The sequence below is a fragment of the Rhinolophus hipposideros genome (genome assembly GCF_964194185.1).
Source record: "Rhinolophus hipposideros genome assembly, chromosome: 2".
NCBI classification, from domain to species: domain Eukaryota; kingdom Metazoa; phylum Chordata; class Mammalia; order Chiroptera; family Rhinolophidae; genus Rhinolophus; species Rhinolophus hipposideros.
The window spans coordinates 101217226-101241945 of record NC_138048.1 but is presented as its reverse complement, the minus strand read 5'-3'; the positions used below and the strand labels follow the sequence as shown (position 1 = coordinate 101241945).

Here is a 24720-nt window from a genome sequence, read left to right as displayed (position 1 = left end):
GGCTGCGCCCCCTGCAACTAAAGATTGAAAACGGTGACCGAACTTAGAGCTGAGCTGCGCCCTCCACAACTAGATTGAAGGACAACAACTTGGAGCTGATGGGCCCTGGAAAAACACAGTTCCCCAATATAAATAAATTAATTAATTAAAAAAACAAAAAAACAAAACATAACTGTTGGAACTTCTTGGTACTTAAAGGACTCTAAACAAATACAGTAGTTACTCTTACAAAGCTCAGTTCTCTCTCCACCCCCAGCCCAGTACACTGGAATAGAGTTGGAATTCTATTTTTTGTGGCTTCTCTGCAAAAAAACTTAAAAAATAAATAAATAAATATAAGTACGTGTGTATATGTATATTTTTAAAGCAGACTTTAAAAAATTATAAACCAAACAATGGCTGTTTATGACAAACTGATCTTAAACAATGTTTAGCCTAATATTAAAATCTGTACATTACAATAGGCAGTGTTGAGATGTGAAAGGGATCAAAGTATGCTGAATACTAAGGGTAATTTTTTTGTTTGATGTGTACAAATAAACTATATGTCACTCTTATATACTGTCAGTGGGGAAAAGTGCTTTAACTTGAAATGGAGGGTAATCGGACAACTTCTGCAGAGCTGCATATGCATTTACTCTTTGACCCAGCAATTCCACTCCTAGCAATTTCCCTGGAAGATAGATCTCCAACAATACAAAAGTATATATGCCACAGCTCACACATTGACATGTTGTTCCTAATTGCAAAATATTAGAAGTAACCTAAATGCACATATGCAGGAGGTTGGTTGAATAAACTGTGATATATCTTCCACAAGTACTACCGGTATGAAATCGTAAAAAGAAAATGAGAAAGATCTCTATGGAATGATCTAAGTGATTTCCAGAATACGTCATTAAGGGAGAAAAGCAAAGAAGAACATTTATAGGATACCTTCAAAGTAACGAGGAGAAAATAATATAAATACATACACAGAATATATTACGGACCTACTTTTTTTGCACAAAAATAAACAAAGGAAGGATAATAAGAAACTAATAAAATGGGTGGGAACGAGGATGAAAGACTAGGAGAGGGAGTGACATTTCTCTGAGCTCACTTTTAGTATAGTTTGGCTTTTGGAGCCTTGAAGTCCACGAAGATGAGAGGAGCCCTAAACTGAATAAAACAAAAACAAATTAACGTAACAGCACTTTAATAACATATCCACATATGAAGACAAAAAAATTAATCCAAGTAACTTCTAAATACCGTATTTCATATATCCTCAGTCTAAAAACAAACAAAAAAGAACTAGGAAGTAATAATCTTGAACTCTGTTGAATGAGTTTGGTGTTTGTAGTGGATACGAGAGCGCAGCAATTCTGAAACAACTTTCTTTGTATTATAGGATTAAAGGGAGAGATCAACCTCCTCTCAGGCCATTTCATTCACTGCCCCAGAGCTGAAGCCTGTGTATTCCTTTAGGAGCCCACATCTTCCACAAAGGCTATCACAGGCTGCTCATCCCTCACTGTTCAGGTTAGTCCAGCCTAGTCTTCATTCTTGGTTTGGTTACTCATCCAACAAATGAGGGTCACCTCTTCAAAAGGTGTAGGCACTCTCTGGGAATTGGGGTTACAATTGTGAAAAAGACAGACAAGGTTCCTGCCCTCACAGAGCTTATATTTTAGTGCAAGCAGACACCAATCAAGACAACGAATCAGGTTATTCCACATGATTAATGCAATTAAGAAATAAACAAGGTGATAGGAAAGAGAAGGCAGTGGGCAGGGGGAGGTGGGCAGAGGGAACTCCTGTAGACTGACTAGTGGTCAGGAAGCATTTCTCTGGGGAGGTGACATGTGAACTGAAACCTGAAGGGTAATGAACCAGCTACGCGAGGATTAGAAGAACTGCATTATAGGAAGAAGAAATACCAAGTGCAATGAATGACCTTAAGGCAAGAAGAAGCCTGGCTGATTTACAGAATAGAAAGAAGGTCAGTAAAACTGGAGTGCAAATATTGAGGAAGACAGTGGTGCAAAACAAGAGGAAAAATGCCAAGAGCCAGATCATGCTGGGCCTTGTGGCCTTGGTAATGACTTTGGATTTTCTTCTCAATGGAGAATTTAAATGGATTTACTTTTTTAAAAGATCGTTTGGATGCCATTTGCAGACTGAAATCTAAAAGGGGCAAATGTGAAAGAGACTTCAGTCTGGATATTCAAACAGCGGGCCCAGGTGAGACAGATTAGGTCAGAAAGAACAGTGGAGGCAGAAAGAGGTGGCCAGATTGGGAATACAGTTTGAAAACGGAGTCAAAAGTATATGCTGATAGACTGGATGTGCAGGGTGAGGAAACGAGAGGAACCAAGCGTGGCTCCCAACTGCTGGATAGACGCTCAGTGCCATGAGCTGAGATGAAGGCTCAGGAATGAGGGATGAAGGAGAGGGGAACATGAGTCAGAATGGCTGCTTTTTTGTTTTTGGTAAATGGGTTTTGTACATTGACCTTATTGGGGGCTGATGGCCACTCAGAGGTATCCTATGACAGTACATGTTATATAGCCGTTTGCTCTGTCCCCATGCCCCAGATCACCAAGCCATTCCAATTTCGTTTTTGTCTCTAGCTCCTTCCTTCTCTCTCAAGGCCCATTTCCAGGTGGTGCTCCCTTCCTCCCCCTTATTTCTCTCCTTAGAAGACCCTGATCTCCATTTCTGTAGCCCCTACGGCCTCTGATTCCAAATGAGAGGCCTCTCATTCGATCTCTTTTTCTTTCCTGGACCTTCAAGGCTCTTGTCCATTCACCTCTCCTTCTCCTCCTCCTCCAAGGCCAAGACTGAACAACTGTAAGCACCTGAGTTGCCAAAATGAAATAGAATATTTACCAGTTTCCTTCCAGTTCCTTATTTATAAGACAATTTCTTTGGTACAATTTGGCATTACACACACTGATTTGACGCCATCCTCTGAGAATTCAAGCTTTCTTATATTCTTAATTGAAAATCAGATTGGATAGGTAGGCAGCCCCAACGTATTAGTAGGTTACAATTCAAATGTCACAAATTAGTTAATTAGAATATAGGTTCCACATGGAACAAAAACTATAAAGGTTTCTAACACATACTCCCAAACAGTCCACATCACTCATACAATTGAACCAAGGTCCAGAGCAAAGAGAATAAGGCCCAGAGAGATAGACCAGAAATAGTTCCTAATTCTCAATCCAAAATTTTTTTCTTATCCAGATGACTGACACAAACCCATTCAGACTCAAACCCATTCCTCTCTCTACCAAAAGGATCAGGGGCCTTCCCTGGGACCTTACTAGAAAAACCACAGGAAAACACAAGATTAGCATGAGAGACAGAAAGGGAAAAGTATGTAATTAGGTCAGCTGTTATTACTTATAAATTTAAAAACCTAAGATTGAAGAGCTCAAGTATTGCTCAGGGTTATAAAGTGAGTATCAGAGCTAATACGGAAAAAGAGATCTTATACTTTGCACTACACGAGTCAATCATCTCAGCAGGACAGCCATGGTTCGTGAAATTTACAATTATTTTTCAAAGATGTTTCATTTGGGAAAAGATACTTAAAGGCGTAGTTTTTTGCCCCCTAATAGCAATTCTTGGTAAAATAGGCTGTCACAAATGTATTTAACAAAATGTCACAAAAAAAGTTAAAGACAAAGAACATTTTTGACTGCCAATTTATCATCTGTATTATTAATAAAAATTTTCACTATAAAAATAAGTTGGAGAAATGACTGACACACTAAGCTAAAAAACACTTTGGAAAACTAACAACTTAATTGAAAAAAAGTAAAATTTACTAGATAATACTTAATTTTATTCCATTACACTGATTACCATGCAACAATTTTTATACTGCTATTAACTCTCTCCTTCCACTAGACGGCAATTTCTATGAAAGCACAGATTTTTGTCTACTTTGTTCACTGCTATATTCCCAGCACCTACAATATTCACTGACCCATAGCAAACATTTGATAAATATTTTTACACTGTTGAATGAGTAAATGTGAAGTGAGATTTTTCTTGCAGCAGAGTATTCATCAGAAGCCTGCTTCTTGAATGAAACTTCATAAACTGGGAATATAACATAAAAGCAGGATTAAATGGAGGAAATTAAGCTTGGAAAAGGAAGGCTCTAATGAGTGGTCTTGACTTTTGGTGTAAAACACAATCATATACCAGAACACAAAGTAAAACAAGCTTGTTCCAATTAACACAGATGTCACAAATCCCTTGCATTTTAACTTAGGCACTTAACTGACAGGTGTGCTCCTGTGTTTACACGTGCTTGAGCTCTCTCTCCTCTCTCCTCTCTGTCTCTCTCACCTCTCTCTTTTCTCTCTATCAAACTTGTCTTCTATTTTATTTTTAAAAAGTAATTCCAAAAAACCTCGTTATCTGATTTTCCAAGCTCAAAGTAAATCAGAGGTTAGAACTAGAAGGGCGTCAGAGAAGGAGACTCAGTAGTTGAAAGAGACAGTCTGGCAGCCAACATGCTGACAACTGGGAAAAAGAAAATAAGGCAGACACCAAAAAAAGCACAGGAATCTGATATCATTTAGTTTCAATTCAAATATATCCATACACAAATATATCTTAATTTCTCATGAAAGTTCTGCTATTGCAGAACATAGTAAGTGATTTTCATACTAATGACACGCATAATCAAGCTTAGAGACTCTGCTTGAAGGCAACAAGGAACTACCGTGTCTCCCCGAAAATAAGACCTAGCCATACCATCATCTCTAATGCGTCTTTTGGAACAAAAAATTAATATGAGACCAGGTATTATATTGTATTATATAAGACCCGGTCTTATATTATATTATATTATATAAGACCCGGCCTTATGTTACAGTAAAATAAGACCGGGACTCCTATTAATTTTTGCTCCAAAAGACACATTAGAGCTGATGGTCCGGCTAGGTCTTATTTTCGGGAAAATGTGGTATGTCAATCTTTATTACTTTCCATAAAATTATAAATAAAAAAGGTCGCTCACTTAAGGGACAAGCAATTAGTGGGACAACTTCGTTAAGTGGAATACCCAGTCCCCAGTGCCGACAGCAGCTACTTTTTTGGAGGTTTTGGTTTCAGAGACTGTTATGTGCCAGGCCCCTTCATACACAGTTTCTCTCCTAATCCTCTCAGCTCTATAAGGTAAATATAAGTCTTCCCATTTTCTAGATTGGAAAACTGAGGTTAGAGAGGATTAACACACGTTCCAAATCATAAAGACAGAAGGTAGAGCAGCTGGGATTCAAACCCAGGTGTGTGACTACAAATCACGTGCTTTCTACTATAGCAAGCTGCCTCCACAACACTAAGAAACCAGGGAAATGAAGTGGGAATTGTAAGAACAAAACACTGTAGGGAAATGTGGCTTCTTGACAACAGAATTCAGCATGGCTCCCCAAAGTCATGAACCTAGAACCCCAAACTATATTTGCTATTCACTCTTTTCTTTCCTATGGTTTCAAAGACTTAGTGCTTGTGTTAATTAATCAAGAAATTCAACAATATATGTTATGCATTCACCTTGTACAACACTGTAATGAATACTGGATATTTCACTGGTTATTTCACTACTAGCCTTCAAATAGTTTCTTTACCATTTATTCAATAAAAGATACAGAAGCATTACATTATAGAGAAAGAAATGTGGGACATTCAGATGCGAATAAGTGTTATGGATGAAGCTAAAAAGAATTGTGAGAAAATATCAAAATATAGATTTCTCAACAGGAAATTCAACTTTTGGACAGTGTTACCTTGTAAACGTAGCCTTTTTATTTTTATTTTTTTTTAAAGTTCTGCATTAGAAAGATACTTTTTAGAAGTATTCCTCTGGTAAGAAGTAGTCGAGTATTTCAGATTAGAGATGTAAGTTCTCCTTCTATACTTTAAGAAATTATATTACTGGAATATTTTATTTTACCATCTGCTTATGTAAGGTTACAACTTACCATATCTGTGCTAAAACAGGTTGAGGTAACCCAGATTGGAAAAAAAAGTTTCTAGCTTGATCACCTGCAAATTAAGTGGAAACAGTTTCAGAAGAAAACAACAGCTGAACAAGAATAGAAATCTTCTTACAGCAAAATTGCAAAAATAAGAAAAGGCTGGTAATCCTATAAATACGGAATTGAATACATGATAGAAGCCAAATGGCACGTCTATAAAGCAACAGTAAAACGAATCCATCAGCATTGACTTCAGAACTTAACCACTTTAAAAAAATCATCTGAAAAAGGGCATTGCAGGGATAGATACTTTAATTGATGTGCTATTAACTAAGATGGTAAAGCACATCTACAGGGATCCTAAACAAAGTGATGACCCATACTTCTACTTTATAAAAAAGGTCTTTGCCATTCCCAGTATCTACACTTCAAATTTGGAGTGTATTTATGGAGAATAAGTAACAAATATTAAAAGAATCACATCAATGATTAAGAATTAATAAAGAGAACTATGAGACAAAAACCACACAAAAACAAGTCCCAGGAAATCTAGATCCCATTTTTTTCTAAAGCCAATTCCTAAAGAATAATCAAACAGGAAAGATAATGGAAAAGACATAGTACAAAAGCCACGTTAAGGGCACAACAATAAGAGAATTCCTTCTTTCTTTTTTTTTTAATGTTCAGCATTTGTTAATTTCTTTAAGTTTTCCAAACAAGTTCAAGATGAGAATTAAGCAAGTGTTTGAATGCATCATAGGAAAAGCAATGGTAAAAATACAGGCTCAGGCGATGGCAAAATGGGTAAATGTGCCCCCCAACCACATGTGGCCACCTTAGCTTTGCGTAATAGAGTCTCTCCACAGACATATGCACTACTGAGAAGTAAAAATGTAAAAATACTGACTCCAATTACCAGTAATAAATCCAGATATTGGCTTTAAACTATGGAACTGTTGATCATGCTTCGCTCTTTCCTCTACAGTTATGGCCCAGATATCCAGGCTGCCTACAATCCAAAGAAAAGACAAATTATTCAATGAGAAAAATAAATAAATAAAAGACAAGGCACTCACACAAACTATTTCCATAGTACTTTAAGAGTTTGTCAGTGTTATAAATGATTTGATAAATTAACAGCTGTTTATCCTTGGAAGTTATACACAAAAAGTTAGCAAATTAAGAGTAAAGTAGCCCCCGGCCCCCAAAAAAGAAATTGGCACAAATTATTTTTATAAAATCTGTCCTGTAATCCTATAGTTAGCAGGATTGTATGAAGACATAGTAAGTTACTAATCATCATTTATTTACATAATCTTAAGCAATAGACTAATTTAAAACTGCATCTTCAGATGTCTTAAATGCCAAAGGTGAAACTTATGGAAAAAATGTGGGCCTCGCAATCCTACATGATTCCATGAAAATCTTTTTGGAGTATTAAAAATATTTAGATATTGGATTGTAATGATGGTTGCACAACTCTGTAAATTGACTAAAAACCACTGAATCAATGGCACAATTAAAACTAGTGAATTTTACGGTATGTAAATTATACCTCACTAAGACTGTTTTTTAAAATGGGGTCCTTGAAAAAAGTAATGGCAAACCAAAGAGAATGGAATTTTTGTTCTCCTTCAGTTTCAGCTCTAAGTCTGACCAGATGTTCTCTCCCTTGCAAGATCGTCCTCACTTTAGTTCTAGGTCTCCTCAAATAAATTCACCAAAATAATTTTAGATTATATAGATAGAAGGCTTTCAAAAGTTCAGACACTTTCCCAAAAGGTGGGAACAGACAATATGTATGTTTCATACAAAATGTGAATATGTCTAGCACAAAAGCAAGATGTATAAACGTCACATTTAACCTCTCTGTGGGGTATGACAGTGACACGTAGAGTGGTCATTCATTCAATCGTTGGAAACCTATTTATTGAACAATTAATGTGCCAGGCACTGGATAGATATTAGGGATAAAATGGTAACTGATGCAGGTATGATCCCTTCCCTCACAGGCCTTACAGTCCTGCAAATTCTAAAAGGGATTTTTAATGCCTTGTCAGAATTCTTCCCTGGAACTATAAACAAAAGCAAGACCAAAACAAAACAACCCAAAACTTGCCCAGCAATTAAGAAGGAAGACAAAAGCAAAACACAAATAAAACAATAACACTAATGGTTTTGAAAACTTTCCAGACTGCTCTACTAGAATCCCACAGAGACTTTTACAGATGTGACCAGAGGGATGATGCTTCGTGTTTCCTTACTCTCTTCATGACTGGATCAGACAGCTGCCAAGAGTAATCAATAAATGTGTCACACCGTCTTTGAAAAAAAATAATTAGCCAGGGTGCAAAAATATTATTTAACACTTTCTTAACGTTGTTAGGGAAAATTACCTAAAAAACATATTTTATGTAGATTGATATGTTTTAAGAAAGTTAAACTAAAGCATATGAAAATGTCATGTTTCAAATCCAGACTTCAAAAAATGTATGGAACAAATGATCCAGTCACTTCAACAAATAAATTGCAAAGAAAAAAACAGGGATGGAAGAGAAGTAATGAAGATGCTTGGGAGATACATGAACTAACTGCACTGTGTGTATCTATCTTGTTTGGATCCTGACTTGAACAAACAAACCGTAACCAATAAATGGGTAAATCAGGGAAATTTTAACACTGACTTAGTAACTGATATTAAGGAATTACCATAAATTCTGTAGGTGTGGTACTGGTATTGTACTTACACCTTTAAAAGTGTTCTTACTACTAGAAACACATACTAAAATATTTGTGGATGGAATGAGATGCCTGAGAGTTGTTTCCAAAGAATCCAGATGAAACAATACTAGCCATGAGTTGATCATCACTGAAGCTATGTGACGGGTACATATGAGTTAATTATATTGTTTCCTCTGCTTATGAGTATATTTGAAATTTGTCATAATACTAAGTTATTAAAAATGTGGTTCCAAAGTACATTAAAAAAGGAAAATCTTTAAAAACTTACCACCAAAAGGTGTTGGAAACTGAGCCATGGTTCTGTTACTTTTACCTTGCTAATCGACGCCTGTAATTGAAATGCAACATTTAGGTTTATAAAAGCTTCACTCCTAGATACTTATAAACACATTAATACTCTGTGTCTTTAATGATCAGAAGACTGATACCAGAGCTAGGGTCCAGCACCACAAATGAAAGTTACAACTAAGAGGCCCATTCATTCATTCTCTGCACCGTTTCTCTGTGTCAGGTACAATGATGGGTACTAGGGAATGTTAATGAAAGACTCTCTGGCAACAAGAAGCTTTCAGCCTGGTGAGGGATACCATTAGCCCAGGACAGCCTGGGCTACAATATCACCAATGCTGTATGTGTTTCTGTTTCAATATATCTTTTTCTTAACTGTCTGCGTATACTAGTCCATCTGCCTGATGGTTATAACAACAGCTTCTTTTAATGAGCACTTAGAATATGCTGCCCACTGTATCAGATGACTTACCAGTTTTATCTTTTTCATTATAATCACAGCCTTATCAGATAGGTACTGTTATTACCATCCCCATATTACAGATGAGGAGAATGAGTATCAGAGAAGTGAAGCGACTAGACAATACTACAATTGGGTACCAGCTGGATTCGAGCAGTGGCTCAAAACTAATTAAAGCAAACTCCACAGCCTGTGTTCCTTTCACCCAAGAAAAACACTGTCCACAATCGCTGCTTAAAGATTTTGACAAAAGCCATAAACAAGGTATATTACACTAATGTCTGTCCGCAACAGCAAACAGAAATACACTGCTCCACAATCCCCATCAGGCACTATTTGTTCATGAACAGCCAACGTGAAATCAAATCCATCCTTTTTCTCAACTGAAAATATCCGCACTTACTGAATATTTTTCTTTATAGTTAATTTAACAACACAGTAAATGTGCACAGTTAAAAGTGAATATCAATTAATCACAGATTTAAATGTAGGTAAACTTAGATTTAAAAAATGCCCTTATACTCTTCAATGTCATCTTCCAATCTGTCCATGGAATTATTTTCCAACCATGATATTTTTAAATTTCCAAAAACTCTCTCTTGTTCTCCACTCTTTATTTCTAAAACCGTCTTTTTCTGTTTCTAACAGACACAGTTCTCATTCTTTTTTTCCATTTTGCTCTTTAGCTTTCTTCTGTTTCTTACATCACTTGATTCCTCCTGTTTGTTTGTTGGCTGATTATCTGTTTGAGGTCTCTCTTTTTCAGTTCTCAGGCTTTCTTCACTATCTAGTGATCCCTGGGTGATCCTTCTTATTTAACTTGAAACACTAAACAAATGCTCAGAAGCTGAGTGTGGGTGGCAGGTTTGCTGATTGATGACGGAGTTCTCCATACAACAATCATGTATAGCCTGTCACCTTTTCATTAAGAGACCTACAATATCAGTATGGAGAGGTTTTTTCATTGAAGAGGTTCAGTTTTGCAGAGAGAAAGAAGTGTAGGGGAGAGTGGAGAGAGAACACCACATCTAGCTACTGGCTTCTGGGGCAGAGTGGGCAAGGGAGAAGGTGACAGGCATTACCAAAAAATAATATTACACACACACACACACACACACACACACACACACACACACACACACACACATCCTAAAGCAGATAAATGCAAAAATCCTTCACAAAATATTAGAAATTGAATCTCAGTAATATATACAAAGCATAAGACATGAACAAATAGGGTTTATCCTAGAAGTAAGTACAAGGTTAGTTTAACATTTCAAAATCAATTAATATAATTTACCATATTAACAGAATAAAGCAGAAAATCCATATGATTGTTTCAATAAATGCAGAAAAAAGCTTTGGACAAAACCTCAACACTCAGTAATAATAAAAACTTTCTGAAAACTAGGATTGGTAGGAAAATTCCTCAGATACCGAGCATCTATGAAATTTTCAAATGTTAAGATAACTGGAAAAACAAGTCGTTTTTTTACTCTCAAGTCTAAGCATCAGTATACTTAATATTCTTCTCATTTATGATCAGATTATCATTTCTATTTAGAGCTTCGTTGAAAATAAGCCTTTATACGTTTCAAAGATTCCTTCTCTCCAAAGTCTTATTCATTCATTCATTCATTCAGGAAAAGTTTTTATTCCCATGAACTATTTTATTCCCAAGGCTATATTGATCCAACATATAAATAACAGGCTTGTGTCAGTGATTTTTATCTCCTCATTAAAGCATTTGAAGATTGTCCTAAAAGAGCTCATTTCTAAATCCTTATCTCATTCAAATGACATCTTAAAGTTCTACTCCCAGAATCAGAGATAATGGTCTACATTATGCCAAAATTATGGAGTCAGCTTCGGTAAGGATTTACTGGCATGATCCTTACTATTAAGGAGTTTACAATTAACTCAATAGCAATAAAACAAATAACACAATTAAAAATGGGCAAAGGACCAGAACAGACATTTTTCCAAATAAGACATACAAATGGCCAACAGGTATACAAAAAGATGCTCAACATCACTAATCATCGAGGAAATGCAAATCAAAACCACAGTAAGATATCCCCTCACACCTGTTAGGATGGCTGTCATCAAGGCACGAGATAACAAGTGCAAGGATGTGGAGAAAAGGGAAGGAACCCTTATATACTGTTGATGGGAATGTACACTGGTACAACCTTTATAGAAAACAGTATAGGAGTTCCTCAAAAAATTGAAAATAGAATATCATATGATCCAGCATCCCACTTCTGGGTACATATCCAAAGGAAATGAAATCACTATTTCGAAGAGATATATGAACTCCTATGTTCACTGCAGCGTTTATTCACAACAGCCAAGATATGGAAACAATTTATCTGTTGACAGACAAATAATGTGGTATACATATGCAATGCGGTTTTATTCAGCCATAAAAAAAGAAGGAAATCCTGCCATTTGTGACATGGATGAAACTGGGGACATTTTGCTAAGTGAAATAAGCCAGACACAGATAGACTAATACTGTATAATCTGACTTACATGTGGAATCTAAAAAAGTCAAACTCATAGAACCAGAAAGCAAAATGGTACTTTCCAGGAGCTGCTGAGTGGGGGGAATGAGATGTTGGTCAAAGGACATAAACATTCGGTGATAGCATGAATAAGTTCTGTGGATCTAATGTATAGTATGGCATGGTGACTAGTTAATAATACTGTATTTTATACTTGAAATTTTCTAAGAGAAGAGATCTTAAGTGTTTGTACCACACGCACATATGCAAATTGTTTGAATGTGCTAATTAGCTCGATTGCAGTGATCATTTCATAATGTATACGCATATTAAATCATCATCATGTTGTACCCTAACTATAGTTTTTATTTGTCAATTATACTTCAATGAAGCTGGGAGAAAAAGGAGTTTACAATTAAGTAGGGGATAGAAAATACACATCAAAAATCTGTGTGTGTGTGTGTGTGTGTGTATACAAAAAGCCATAAGCAACAAATAGTAATTAACTAAAACTTAATGAAATGCTTAGTAATACATCTGATCTGTATTAGCCAATTTAACCCTATTAACAACCCTATGAGTTAAATAACATAACTATCCCATCTTACAGATGTGGAAACTAAAGCAACAGTTGACACAATTATTATTATTGTTTTTTTACACAATTATTAAATAATAGAAGAGGGAGTCACTCTAGTTTCAGGGCCCATGATCATAACCTCATACTTTCAGGATTAAGAAATTCATGGAACAATCATGAAGTAGTTAGCCTGGCAAACCAACCAGGGCGGAGCTGGGGGGAGGGAGTGAGGAGATCCTGTTGAAAGCAATTAAAGCACTGGAAAACAAAAACGAGAAAGAAAGGGAAACCGAGTTTGTTTGTTTTTTTAAGTGTCATCACAGACCACAGAGGAAACTGAATGGGGGAAATAAGGTTAAGCTTTTTGCCATATAAGTCCAAAGAGCTTTTACTTCTATAAAAAACAAGCAAAGCTGCCTTAGTAAGCACTTCTCAAATGAAAGTTGGAAGTCATATATACAGAGGGTGCCCAAAAAATGTATACACATTTTAAGAAAGGACAAAACTGTATTAAAATTGTAATACAATAAATGACGCTAGTAGTCATTTGATTAACCCCATCTTTTGAGCATACGTCATACTACACATTGCTAACGTAATTCAACTCAACTTCAAAAATACGTACATAAATCTCTTAAAATGTGTAATTTTTTTAGTACCCCTAGGATATGAGTACATATATGTATATACGTGTATCTATACACACACACATATATAACAAAGCCCAGAGCAATAAAAAGAAAAGAAAAAAACAAAACAGAGTGAACACAGCGGTTCTATGCATATGACAGGATTTCAACAGGATAAGGTAAATCACCAACACTGAGGAAAAAAAGAAATGCAGGAACCCAGCTAGAGCAAAGCAGAGACCGGCATTCTGCCCTCTGAGGTGTCCGGCCTGGAGACAGGGAGGCAGGATCCTGGCTCAGAAGGAGGGTGGCTGCCCCGGAAGGAGAGCTGATGTCGTGCTGCTAAGGGGACCATCTGCAGTTCTTCTCTTATAGAGAAGGCAGCCACTATGCAAATAGGCCCACACTGTCCTATTTTATTAACATCTTGGTATTTATATTTCCTTTTAGTCTTTTCCCTATAAACACACAATTGTTTCCCTCTTTCGCATACTCTACGTTGTAATACATACTTTTCTCAAGTTCTTAAAACCTTTCATAAACATGTTGCTGGACTTAGATACTAATTTTTAGAGTAAGGCAAACACTGCTATATTTACACATAAAAAACAAAAAAACACACAGACTAAATATTGCGCAATCAAGAAATAAGTAAATAGTAGTCATTTTTAAAACTTTGGATGTTAGGATTTTTACGCCAAAAGCTAGAACATGTTTGAGAAATATTTTTAATCTTCCTTCATTTCAGCTTCAGAAAGGAGAGCTAATAATAGAAAGTTAAAGGAATGTTGATCCTTAATTTCAGCATTTACATTACAATCCCAAATATTGATATAAAGTAGAAGACCTCTGTGTGTGTTTATAAAATACAAATTCATCCTAAAAGTGGTATTTATGAAAATATCATTTTGCATAATAAAAAAATTATATTGAAACAGGCTTGTTATTTGATTTCCAATGTTTGTTATCATAAACTAAAGGGAGGTTATTCAGAAAACATGAAACGATTTCAAAAAAATCAAAGTAAATGAAATACTACATATAAAATTTCTAGAACATAATAAACACTAAATTTAGCAGTAAAAAGGGGAAATTAACCATGAAGAATAAAATTTCTTAACTCTAAAGTACTGGCACACTTTTAAAATTTTAACTTTATATTAAATAATTAAACTAGTTGAAACATCTTTAAAAACAGGTATGTCATAGTACTCTTTCAAATTTCCTGCAGGTTTGAAAATTTTCTAATTATTTTTTTAATTAAAGGGGGAAGGACATACATAAAAACAAGTATGCGAGACGAATGAGATGATTCAAATATGTACTCATTCACAGAAAAAGGAATCTTCACAATTATGTAATTCAAATAATTACAAATTAGCGAAGTCTCTAATATATAAAAACAGGACTAATTTAGCATTAATGACCTAAAGACCAAGAGGATATTATGAACATACATTATCTGTTTTTCACTTAATTACTGACCATTCCTTCCCTCACAAAAATCTTGTAATCCTCTTCTATAAATTAGAGAGGAATGAAGGTTACAGGAGAGGAGAGAGGCAGAGGTCCCGACTTTGCTGTGAACACTCCACTGACCTGTGTTACTGGATCCATAAAGAACTCCTGGGTCTCAGTATTAAGAATATACTCTTGCTAGAGAAGGTATTTTGTCTACACCCAGTTCATGGTGTCCTTTCACGAGATTCAGGCTAATTTATTTGAAATAGATTTTCATGGCACTAAAGTAATGAACTTTAAATTCACTTCTTATAAAGAATTTTTTTAAAAAGTATTTTAAAGTTGTTCAATAGGTTTAGGTGAAAGGACCTATAGAATAGGATATTACAGAATAGAAAATTTTAATTTCTACAAAGGAGGCACCAATAAAATATTGAGGGGAAAGAAAGGAACAGCAATAATATCAAAATGTGAGAAGAAAATGAAAATGTATGGATATTTTAAACATCCTAAAGGATATAAAAATATCCTCAGGAACATTAAAGAAATATACAGTACACCCTAGTCATATCATGATACTATCTGATATTTGAGAGTTGTGAGAGTCTGGTTTTAGGTATTTTTCCAGCCATATTTACCCTTGATCTAGAAAAAAAATAAAAAGTATCAAAAAAAACACTATTGTCCCCATATCTTTTCCTTTTGGAGGCCTTCACATCTCTACAAGTTCAAAATTAGAAAACCTTAAAGAAAAAAATAAAATCAAAGGAAACCTTTCTCTATTTAAAAAAAGTCTGTAATGAATGGAAACAAGTAGAAGAGCCTATACCCCTATTTTCTAAGCAAATCTTCCACCAAATTCCACTCCTGTAGAGACTGTTTGAACAGGAGATGAACAAAAAGCAGAGTTGCCCTGTAAGATTACACATAAAGGCAGGATGTACACAAAGCTCTTTTGAAACACAGAAAAAAGGTACTGAAAGCCAAGCAATAAATGGACAAAGGAACTGACAAATTCTAAACATATAGCCAACCTGATCAATGCCAAATTGTCATGTCTGAAGCCATGGACCTCAAATGTGGCTTCTACATGTGCTGCTGCCTGAAGTGGAGCAAAATGACCTGTAAGGGATGTACTGCCTGTTCACAAGGAAGATTTTAAAACTGCATGAAGGGTCAAGAACCCAATAAAAAAGAAAACCTTATTAGTAAGTTCAAAGAGACACTGTCAACATTCTGTCTGAAAAACTGTAGGGAACATTCAAGTTGTCCTTTGAAAAGAGAACAGGCGTTCCTCCCAGATTTTTGTTGCTGGGGGAGGGGTGGTGGCAGGGGACAGAGGTGAGAAGGGGACAGGTCAGGAATGACCAGTGGTAAGCAATCACTGTCAAGCCCAGCTGTCAGCACATCACTTGGCAACACTCAATGGCATTTCAGAAGATTTACCCATTTACTCTTGCTTACTTTTCACAAAGAGAAATGCCAGGATATCTAGCCTATAAAGCTCAATAAGCAGATTTTAACCTCAGTTCTTCTAAATCATCCTTACTTTAATATTTGCAATAGGAGAGAGAATTCATCAGTGAGCAGTAAAACCAAAACACAGCTACAACATTGAAAAATCAGAGATAGAAAACAAACCAAAAAAAAAAACAAATTCCTGCTTTGAGAGATAAATGGAAATTAACCAGACTCTCTTCGAAGCTTATTTCCACCTCTAGACAATCAACCAACTGCAAAATAACATCCGAAAAGTAAGTCATTAACTATAGTTTGTCTAAGTTAAGAAATCAGACTTTAAAACACTATAGCTGCAGGTAGGATAACCATTCATAAGGCTTCAATAAAACAAATGAAGGATTTTATTTCTTCTGGAAGTTTCCATTTTCAAGAGGGTCATTAAGAATAAAACATTATCCCTTGTTTTAAGAGACACACTGAAAGCTGAAAAGTAATTCCTGGAAAAAGTAGATAACCCGCATACCAAATACCAAACAATAATTTTAAGAATCACTGAGCAGGAGAAAAGCGTTTCCAAAATTTTATTTTAAATGTAAAACTTATGGAATTTCAAGATTATCAACCAAATTAACAATGAGATTACATAAATTTAACTTATTTCAACTCACAAACTTTCCAGTACCTTCTCATATAGAAATTTCTAAGTGACTAAAAAATTGAAATTTCACAGATAACGGAAAACACTTATCACATGAAAAAAATGTAATGAACTAGGTAATGGGAGAACAAGATGTTGCCATCTGTGTAATGTAGTTATACACAGTCACACACAAAAAAGAGAGATGATCTGAAAGGTTTCTTCCAAACAAAAACTGATTTTCAACACATTACAAGGCACATGCACACTTAAAGGAAAACATTCAAATAAACTTCCACACGGTAGCACAAGAATTGATGTCACACTGAGTCTAAAGTCAGTACAGTGTACTATTTTCTACTATCCCCTTTATCACTAGGTTAATAACTTGTATATCTCTAAATACCCTAGCAACCAAACCTGGTATCATCAATTCACCTGCGGGAACAGTGGTGAAGGCTGGGCAGAAAAAAAGTTTTAAAGCAAGCTTTCAGCTTTAAAAAAGAAGTCAAGAAACTACCCGAAAAGCACCAATTGTGCAAAAGAGCACTGCAACACTGAAAAGAGCAAGAAAGGGGAAGGCTTCCTGCCAGATTTTTAAGCCTGCTTCAACAAAAATAGTGCAACAGCTGCAAGCGGATAAATGAAATAAGTTTACAGATCATAGTAAGAAATGAAATGTGTGTGCTGTATAAAAAACAACTATGTGCTAGAATGTATAGAATGCTCTCTATTTGAATGTTTGCATGAAAATTAAATCTGCTACATGTAAGCCTGATAACAAATACACAACGGAGAACCCAGCAAACATTTCACATCTCTGACGTCTTCCCAGATGTAGTGTCACAATGGACAGCAATGACAATTAGACCCCCCTGTCCAACACAACCAACTCCAGAGGCCAGAAAGTGGGAAACTCCAGGGCAATTTTGTTTTAATCTCTTATATTCCTTGCTGAAGACTGTTAAGTGTTTGCCTGATCAGGAGATAAAGGAAACTTACATAGTACATATTGATAATCTGATCCAACCTAAATTCTAGCCGCCTCCTGCTACAGCTGCAGATTATTTACCAGTGTGTAAAGAATGAGCGAAGTCCAAGGGAAAAGCCTTACTGCAGTATCAATGAAAAGTGTCATGAATGAGAGCAAGGACAAAGCAGTCATTAACAAAAACCAACTGCACCCTGCTAGGTGACCTAGAGGACTTCTATGCAGGATACGATTTATTAGCACTAGGAAGTTTTAGGACTAAAAACCGTGCAATAACATTAGCATCACTAAAACACTAAATGAACTGCAGCCAACAGAAAACCAGACGATTTTAGAAGGCAACAGGTACATGATTCAAATCTTTAATTTCACTTCACTTGACTGAGATAATTGAAATATATTTAAGTCTGAGAAAAAAATGAAAAGGCTGAAAAGAATCCTGGTTATCATTTAGTGAGGATTTCACTCAATTTCTTTAAGTATATCTGGCTGTCCCATTAAAATACAGAAAGGAAGCTTGAAGGTTTCTGTTAAAAATCACAAATACAATGTGATCTGGAATAAAACCGAAAAAGAAGAAAATCCCAGATTTTCTCAATTTTGTATTTTCTTTAAAAAGATTCAACTTCTCATAATACGAAAAACTTTGTAGAAGCCAATTTCATACTCAAAGTGTCGATTATGATTCACTTTATCTAGAATTCCAATTTAGTCATGTTTACACAATTCAAGTTGACTGCATTTAATTTCAGTGTTGTGAAATCCGGTAGAGATATTAAGCTTTACAATTTCAGATAACATTCAAAAGATTTTTGAAAAGATAACTATTGTTACTGAACGGAAGAAAAGTCAATTCATTCAATATGCAGTTCACTGATTAATATTCATCTAGATGTGGACATTATAAAACTAACCCTTTTATTCCCTCTCTGACAAAGCTTTTCTTATTTCCTTTATACCCTCACTTTTAAAATGAATCTTCTAAAGTTTTTGACAAAGGGAAATTTTACTTGGGAATTTGAACCAATTTACTTAAGGTCAACCCAACTTGGAAAGCTCACCACAAAGGAATGAAGTAAAACCTCAAAATAAGTAAGTGTATTATTGCAGATTTCCAGTATTATAAACCGGTGGGAGGGCAAACTGTTACAACTCCTCTGGAAAGTAACGTGACAAGGTATGTACCAGGAGTAGGAAAAATCTTGTTTACCCAATGTGCCTAATAATTCAACTCCTGGGAAACTGCCCTAAGAAAATAATCTAAAATGCAAAGATATATGTCCAAAGATGTTCACTGTGACTTTATTTTTTACAATTAAAAACTGAAATAATCTTATATGTTCAATAGGATACAAAGAGTAAGAATTATGATACAATTATGATACAACCATTCAATGAGATATGTTACAACCATTATTGTTGATACAATTATGATACATATTTGATACATTATTGATACAATTATGATACAACCATTCAATGAGATATGTTACAACCATTATTGTTGATACAATTATGATACATATTTGATACATTATTGATACAATTATGATACAACCATTCAATGAGATATGTGACAAAAATGCTCATCAAAAGTATAGAACTTTATATGAAGTATAGGGTCTACCATGTTTTTGTTTTTAAAAAATAAGACGAAAGCAGAAAGTACGCCAATACATTAAAAGTTGTATAAAGTGTTGTAAATATTATCACTAACATTTAAAACTTGTACAATGATTCAGTTACTACTTTCATATACATTGCATCAAATGAGATGACCCTGTAGTTGGACTGTGAAGCCCAGAGGAAAAAGCTACCAACCTGACAGAGAGAACAAGCCACTCTGCAGAGTAACTAGCAATGAGTGTGATTTAAATGAGAAGCTGTATATAAACACACAGGAAACAGCATTTAGACTGAAGAGCGGCATAAAGGGTATGATTAAAGCAGCATGTAAAAGTACAAAACGCATCCAAGGATTAATCAGTAATTCAGAACAGGAGGAATGTAAAAGGGATGAGAGAATGTAAGAGATGCTGCACAGAGGACAGGAACCCAGTAGTGGAGAGTAGCCTCCAAAATGTCTTGCGATTGAAAGAACCTTAGCTTCGTGCTGAAGAGATCTTCCTCTCATTAATATACACAGCAGGAGCAGCAGCTATCCAAGCGATTTTTAATTTTCATTTTTCTTATAGAAAATTTCAGTAAAATCACACCCAAATGGTCATATTTTACTCATAACAATTTAGAAAACAGCCAAGTTGTAAAGCTTACAAGATAACTCGCCCATATTTGAGGAGTTTTGCATAGAAATAGATTATTGGTGGATGTTTAAAATCACATTTCATGTTCACATCTGAAATTCTAATTTTTATATTTTCTTCCTTCTGTAGCTTCATTTCAATATGTGAGATCCAGAAATATGGCTGAAAAATGTTATTCTACTGAATATATATATGCATATAAAAATAGAAGGGGGGTGGTAGATGAAGGTAAACGGAATCCAATATATGCTGACAGGAGAACTGACTGAGTGGTGAACACACAATGTGATATATACATGATGTTTTACAGAATTGTACACCTGAAATCTATGTAATTTTACTAACAATTGTCATTGCAACAAACATTTTCTCCCCTTTCTTCTGCCTCCCCCCCACTCTGGTTCAAGCCATTGTTTCTCAGTCTAGTTGTGTAGGACACAGCTCCCTGGCCCAGGCTTGTATTATGAGCCTTGCACTCCGCCCAAGGCTAATGCAGTCAGTGGCCCATTCACAATGTTAGATGAAGAGGGTGCAGCTCACAGGCCCATGTGGGAATCGAACTGGCAACCTTGGCATTAGGAGCACAGCGCTCCAACCACCTGAGCCACCGGGCTGGCCCCGCAATAAACTTCAATTAAAAAAAAGAGAGAGAAAGAAACGTTTATAGACAGTCATGCCAACTACTTGAAATTCCAATAAAGCCACTAACATTTAAAGGGCTCTCTGTACTGCAACCTCAGTATCTTGCTCCAGTGGAAATCATGGGCTTTGAAACAGTATTGATAGCCGCAAGACCATGAATCATTCTAAAATAAGGCAAACTTCTATTGATTCTCACAATAAGTTAGCAACAATGAACAGCCATTACGGGCTGGGCACACGGTCCCAAAAGATGACCAACAGCTTAAAGTCATCAAATGGAAAGCATCCAGCAAGCGTCCAGCTCTGGTACTTAACTGGCTGTGGGCCTCGTGTGAGTTACTTAGACGATTTCTAAGTTTTAGATTCTTTATCTATTAAGTGCAGGTAATAACAGTACCTGACTCAAAAAGCTCGTAATGATAAATATTCTCTCCCTGACCATACTTTAGTCAGGCTCTGAGCCCTCTTGACGAGGCCTAGGTCTTGGGCTTCAGTCTTGACTCTTGCTGTCTTCAGTCTGCTTAGCCCAGTTTAAGCAAGAATCCCGCTACATCAGTTTAGTGAGAGACACCGTACCCCAGATATCTGATCATACTTGGTATCTGAATGAGCTCTTCATCCCCAACCTTTGATGTGTAAGTCTTTGGCCTGCCTTTTGCAAAAATCCTGTTAGGTCGGTTTAGCAAGAATCCCCCTACCTCTGCTGTCTCCTCTTAGTAACTTTCCATTCATTGTGACCTCCTCACCCTGCTCCTTGACTGTAAATCCCCACTTCTTGTATGTAGAGTTGAGCCCAATCTCTCTCCTCTATTGCAACAGTCTTGAATAAAGGCTTCCTCACAATTTCAACATTTATCAGAATAATTTTTTCTTTAACAACAAAGAGAATTCAATGAGTTTTAATGTAAGTAAAACATTTGGAACAGTGCCTTGTGAATTTCCTTCATTGTTCCCTTTACATGCTCTCAGCTTACAACTAGATCCACTGTAAACTGTTTATTTACTGTCTGTTTCTTAGACAAAACCATGGTCCCTTGAGAGCAAGGACTTCTTTCTGAATTCCCAGAATCTGTTACATGGTTTGGCCCATTCAAGGCACACAAAGAATGTGTACTGAATGAATGGGGTTTATAATGAATGAATGAATGAAGTAAATACTGAGAAGCCCATGTGCTCACCCTTCCACCTTCAGGGGTCACCTGCATACACTGAGAACCAAACAAGGAGCATTTTCCCTGTCAGATTCCTGCTGTTGTGTAGTCTCAACAAATGTTCAGGAACCAATTTCATTTCTTCAAAGCGACCAATGCCAGAGCAAAAAACAAATGATTTTAAAAGGTGATTATGGCCCCCCAAATATTCCAAAGAATACAACAGAAACTAACTAGTTTCCTAAACTTCACAGTACTTTATTCCCATGCAATTTGCAAATCAATTATATGGAGTTCTCACAGAAATACATACAATGCAGTCCAGCTAATGAAGCTAATGCTTAAACATATGGCTTTTCTAGGAAAAAAAAAAGGAGCTATGAATTTAAAAACTGATGCCTTTTTTTAAAATTAATATTTTATCATAGTAGGCAGGGCAGCTTTTTAAAAGAGACCAAACAGGTAATCACATTCTAGATTTCTACTATTTTGGACGCAACTATAAAAATGCTTAGGCCTCTTTATCTGCACACAGGACAAGTTTTTCTTAAAAACAGTCTTCATTTAGTGGGCCTTAAAATCAAACTAATGCAGTTTAACATCAGAGGCTTCCTTGTTTATTTGATGTACTCAGTACCAAAGTATGTCATTCTTGTTTTTAAGGACCTTATAAAAGCAAGGCAGTTGTTGCAGGTTGCCAATTCCTGTCATATGACATAATGAGGACCACTGTCAAACATTTCCTAATCAACTGACAACTGTCCCTACCTATATCAGTGGAATGCTGTCTGGAGCAAGTCATCTCATTTGTTCTTAAAAGTTAATTCATTTCCAAATGTAACAGAACCCAACCCTTTGAGGAGGTCGACATAATAATGTAACAAAGGAGACCACCCTGAAAGAGTCCTGTTCCCTGAAAAATTACCACCCCAAATCCTTAGGCCCTCAAGTTCCATTAGAAACATCAAAACCTAAATATATCATCTTAGTATCTGAAAAGATCATGCCTATAAGCATTCCAAGTAGGCTGGAAAATTCTTTACAGTTAAAATTCTAAGGTTAAAATTCTTCAACCTCATAAGTATAAGGTTGACCAAATATTGTTAAGACTAAAGAAAATGCATGTTTTACAAATGTACAAGATGCCTATCCTCATTTTTTTCAAACAATACAACCCAAGCCAGATGAAGAGAACAATTTCACCCATAAACACACAATGGGAGCCCAGAAAACTAGAGAATCTAGAGAGCCAGCTCTCGTCTCAGATCTGCTGCTCACTGTCTAATTCATGCCACACAATGTGAAGGATCTCATTCTGACTTTACTCCACAGCATCCATCTTCCTTCCACTAGTTAACCAAGTAGATCCATCCTGAAATTGAAGATATAAAACAGAGGGGGTAGGAGACAAAATTCAAGTTCAAGACAGCCAGGCAACAGGCAAACTGATTCAAACTACCCAGTCACAGACAGTGAAAAGTGTCACTGTAAACAGTAACTCAACCCTGAAAGTGGAGAGGCCAGAAGGCTACACAGGCAAGCCCTTAGCACAGTTCAATTGCCCTGTCATTCATTTAGCCATCTATCCAGACTCGACTGTGTACTAAAAAGAATGCTTCTATAGTGACCCAGCTACTAATACTAAAAACATTAAGAGAACAAATTCAAAACCTGTATGGGGAAAAGACAAAAGCAATATATTTTTAGTGTCAAAAACACAGATCAAGAAAAATGAGATGGTGGGCAGGCCCGGTGGCTCAGGTGGTTGGAGCTCCACGCTCCTCACACCGAAGCCTGCTGCTTCGATTCCCACATGGGCCAGTGGGCTCTCAACCACAAGGTTGCCAGTTCGATTCCTGCAAGGGATGGTGGGCTGCGCCCCCTGCAACTAACAAGGGCAACTGGATCTGGAGCTGAACGGCATCCTCCACAACTAAGATTGAAAGGACAAAAACTTGACTTGGAAAAAGTCCTGGAAGTACACATTGTTCCGTAATAAAGTCCTGTTCCCCTTCCTCAATTAAAAAAAAAAAGAAAAAGAAAAATGAGATGGTACACTTGACTTTCATATTGCACCAATCTGTGAAGCAGCTCAAATATTTTTGCCAATTTTTAAAAAATCTAATGATAGTACTTCTAACAAAATCCCTGTGAAATAGGTAGAATACAAATATACTACTTCTGTTTAGCTACTGAAGTAGACACATATTACACTGCAAATTAGATTCCCGCTCTAGCTCAGTCTAGCACACTCAGCATCCAATATAAAAAAGTCACCAATTACTCTATAAATTGTAACACAGTAAAATATAAAAGTGAACACCACAGTTTTCTATGTTGAAGAACTAAACCCTAAGAATTAATAATTAAGGCAAAATTGGCTTTAGTTTTAGAAGGAAAGCACTTCAAGTATTTTCTTCAATCTGTTGAATCTACTTTTTTAGAAGTACATCGAGGAACTGCTACGATTATTATTAAAGCCACTTGACATTTGTAAATCCTACAGAAAAGTGAAAATTCTGTTTTGCACACTCACCAATATAAACTGACAGCTTCATGCCTCCTTCAAAGGACAAAAGGAATTCAGTTTAACGGGCAAGGTCAAAGTATATAGAAAGACACACTGGCCTGGGAAACCAATAGGTTTAACAACAAAAGATGAGTCAACCAATACTTGCAGATCCCAGGTACTTGAAAGAAAATTTCATTTTGACTCAAAATAGGAATTCAATTGTCCCACTGATGGCTACAAAACAAAATCACCTAAAAGTGTTTTATTTGTGCTTTTTAAGAGCTATTATAATGAGGTACCTTTAAAAGCTAGTATATTATTACAGCATTAAGGGGCACTTCCTAAATATACCTAATATATCTAACTTCCTCTCAATGCCAACTCTTGGTGAAATAATTCTTTCTTCCC

At 36.0% G+C, this 24720-nt stretch overlaps 1 protein-coding gene across 12 annotated transcripts in view; it reads right to left on the bottom strand.

The window, feature by feature from the left end:
• Window positions 1–24720, bottom strand: part of ITSN1 (intersectin 1) — a 179492-nt gene that overhangs the window by 122390 nt on the left and 32382 nt on the right. For 10 of the 12 annotated variants that reach the window (XM_081070736.1, XM_081070740.1, XM_081070743.1 and 7 more), the window contains exons 2-4: window positions 8998–9057; window positions 6904–6996; window positions 5991–6054 (exon numbers count right to left, since the gene is read on the bottom strand). The exons of 1 other annotated variant lie outside the window; for it this stretch is intronic. In XM_081070736.1, the coding sequence (XP_080926862.1) occupies window positions 5991–6054; window positions 6904–6996; window positions 8998–9025 (185 nt within the window). In that variant the 5' untranslated portion in view covers window positions 9026–9057. Of the gene's footprint in view, window positions 1–1102; window positions 1162–5990; window positions 6055–6903; window positions 6997–8997; window positions 9058–24720 lie in introns of all 12 variants that reach the window. One more of the 12 variants, XM_081070742.1, reaches the window with a different exon arrangement.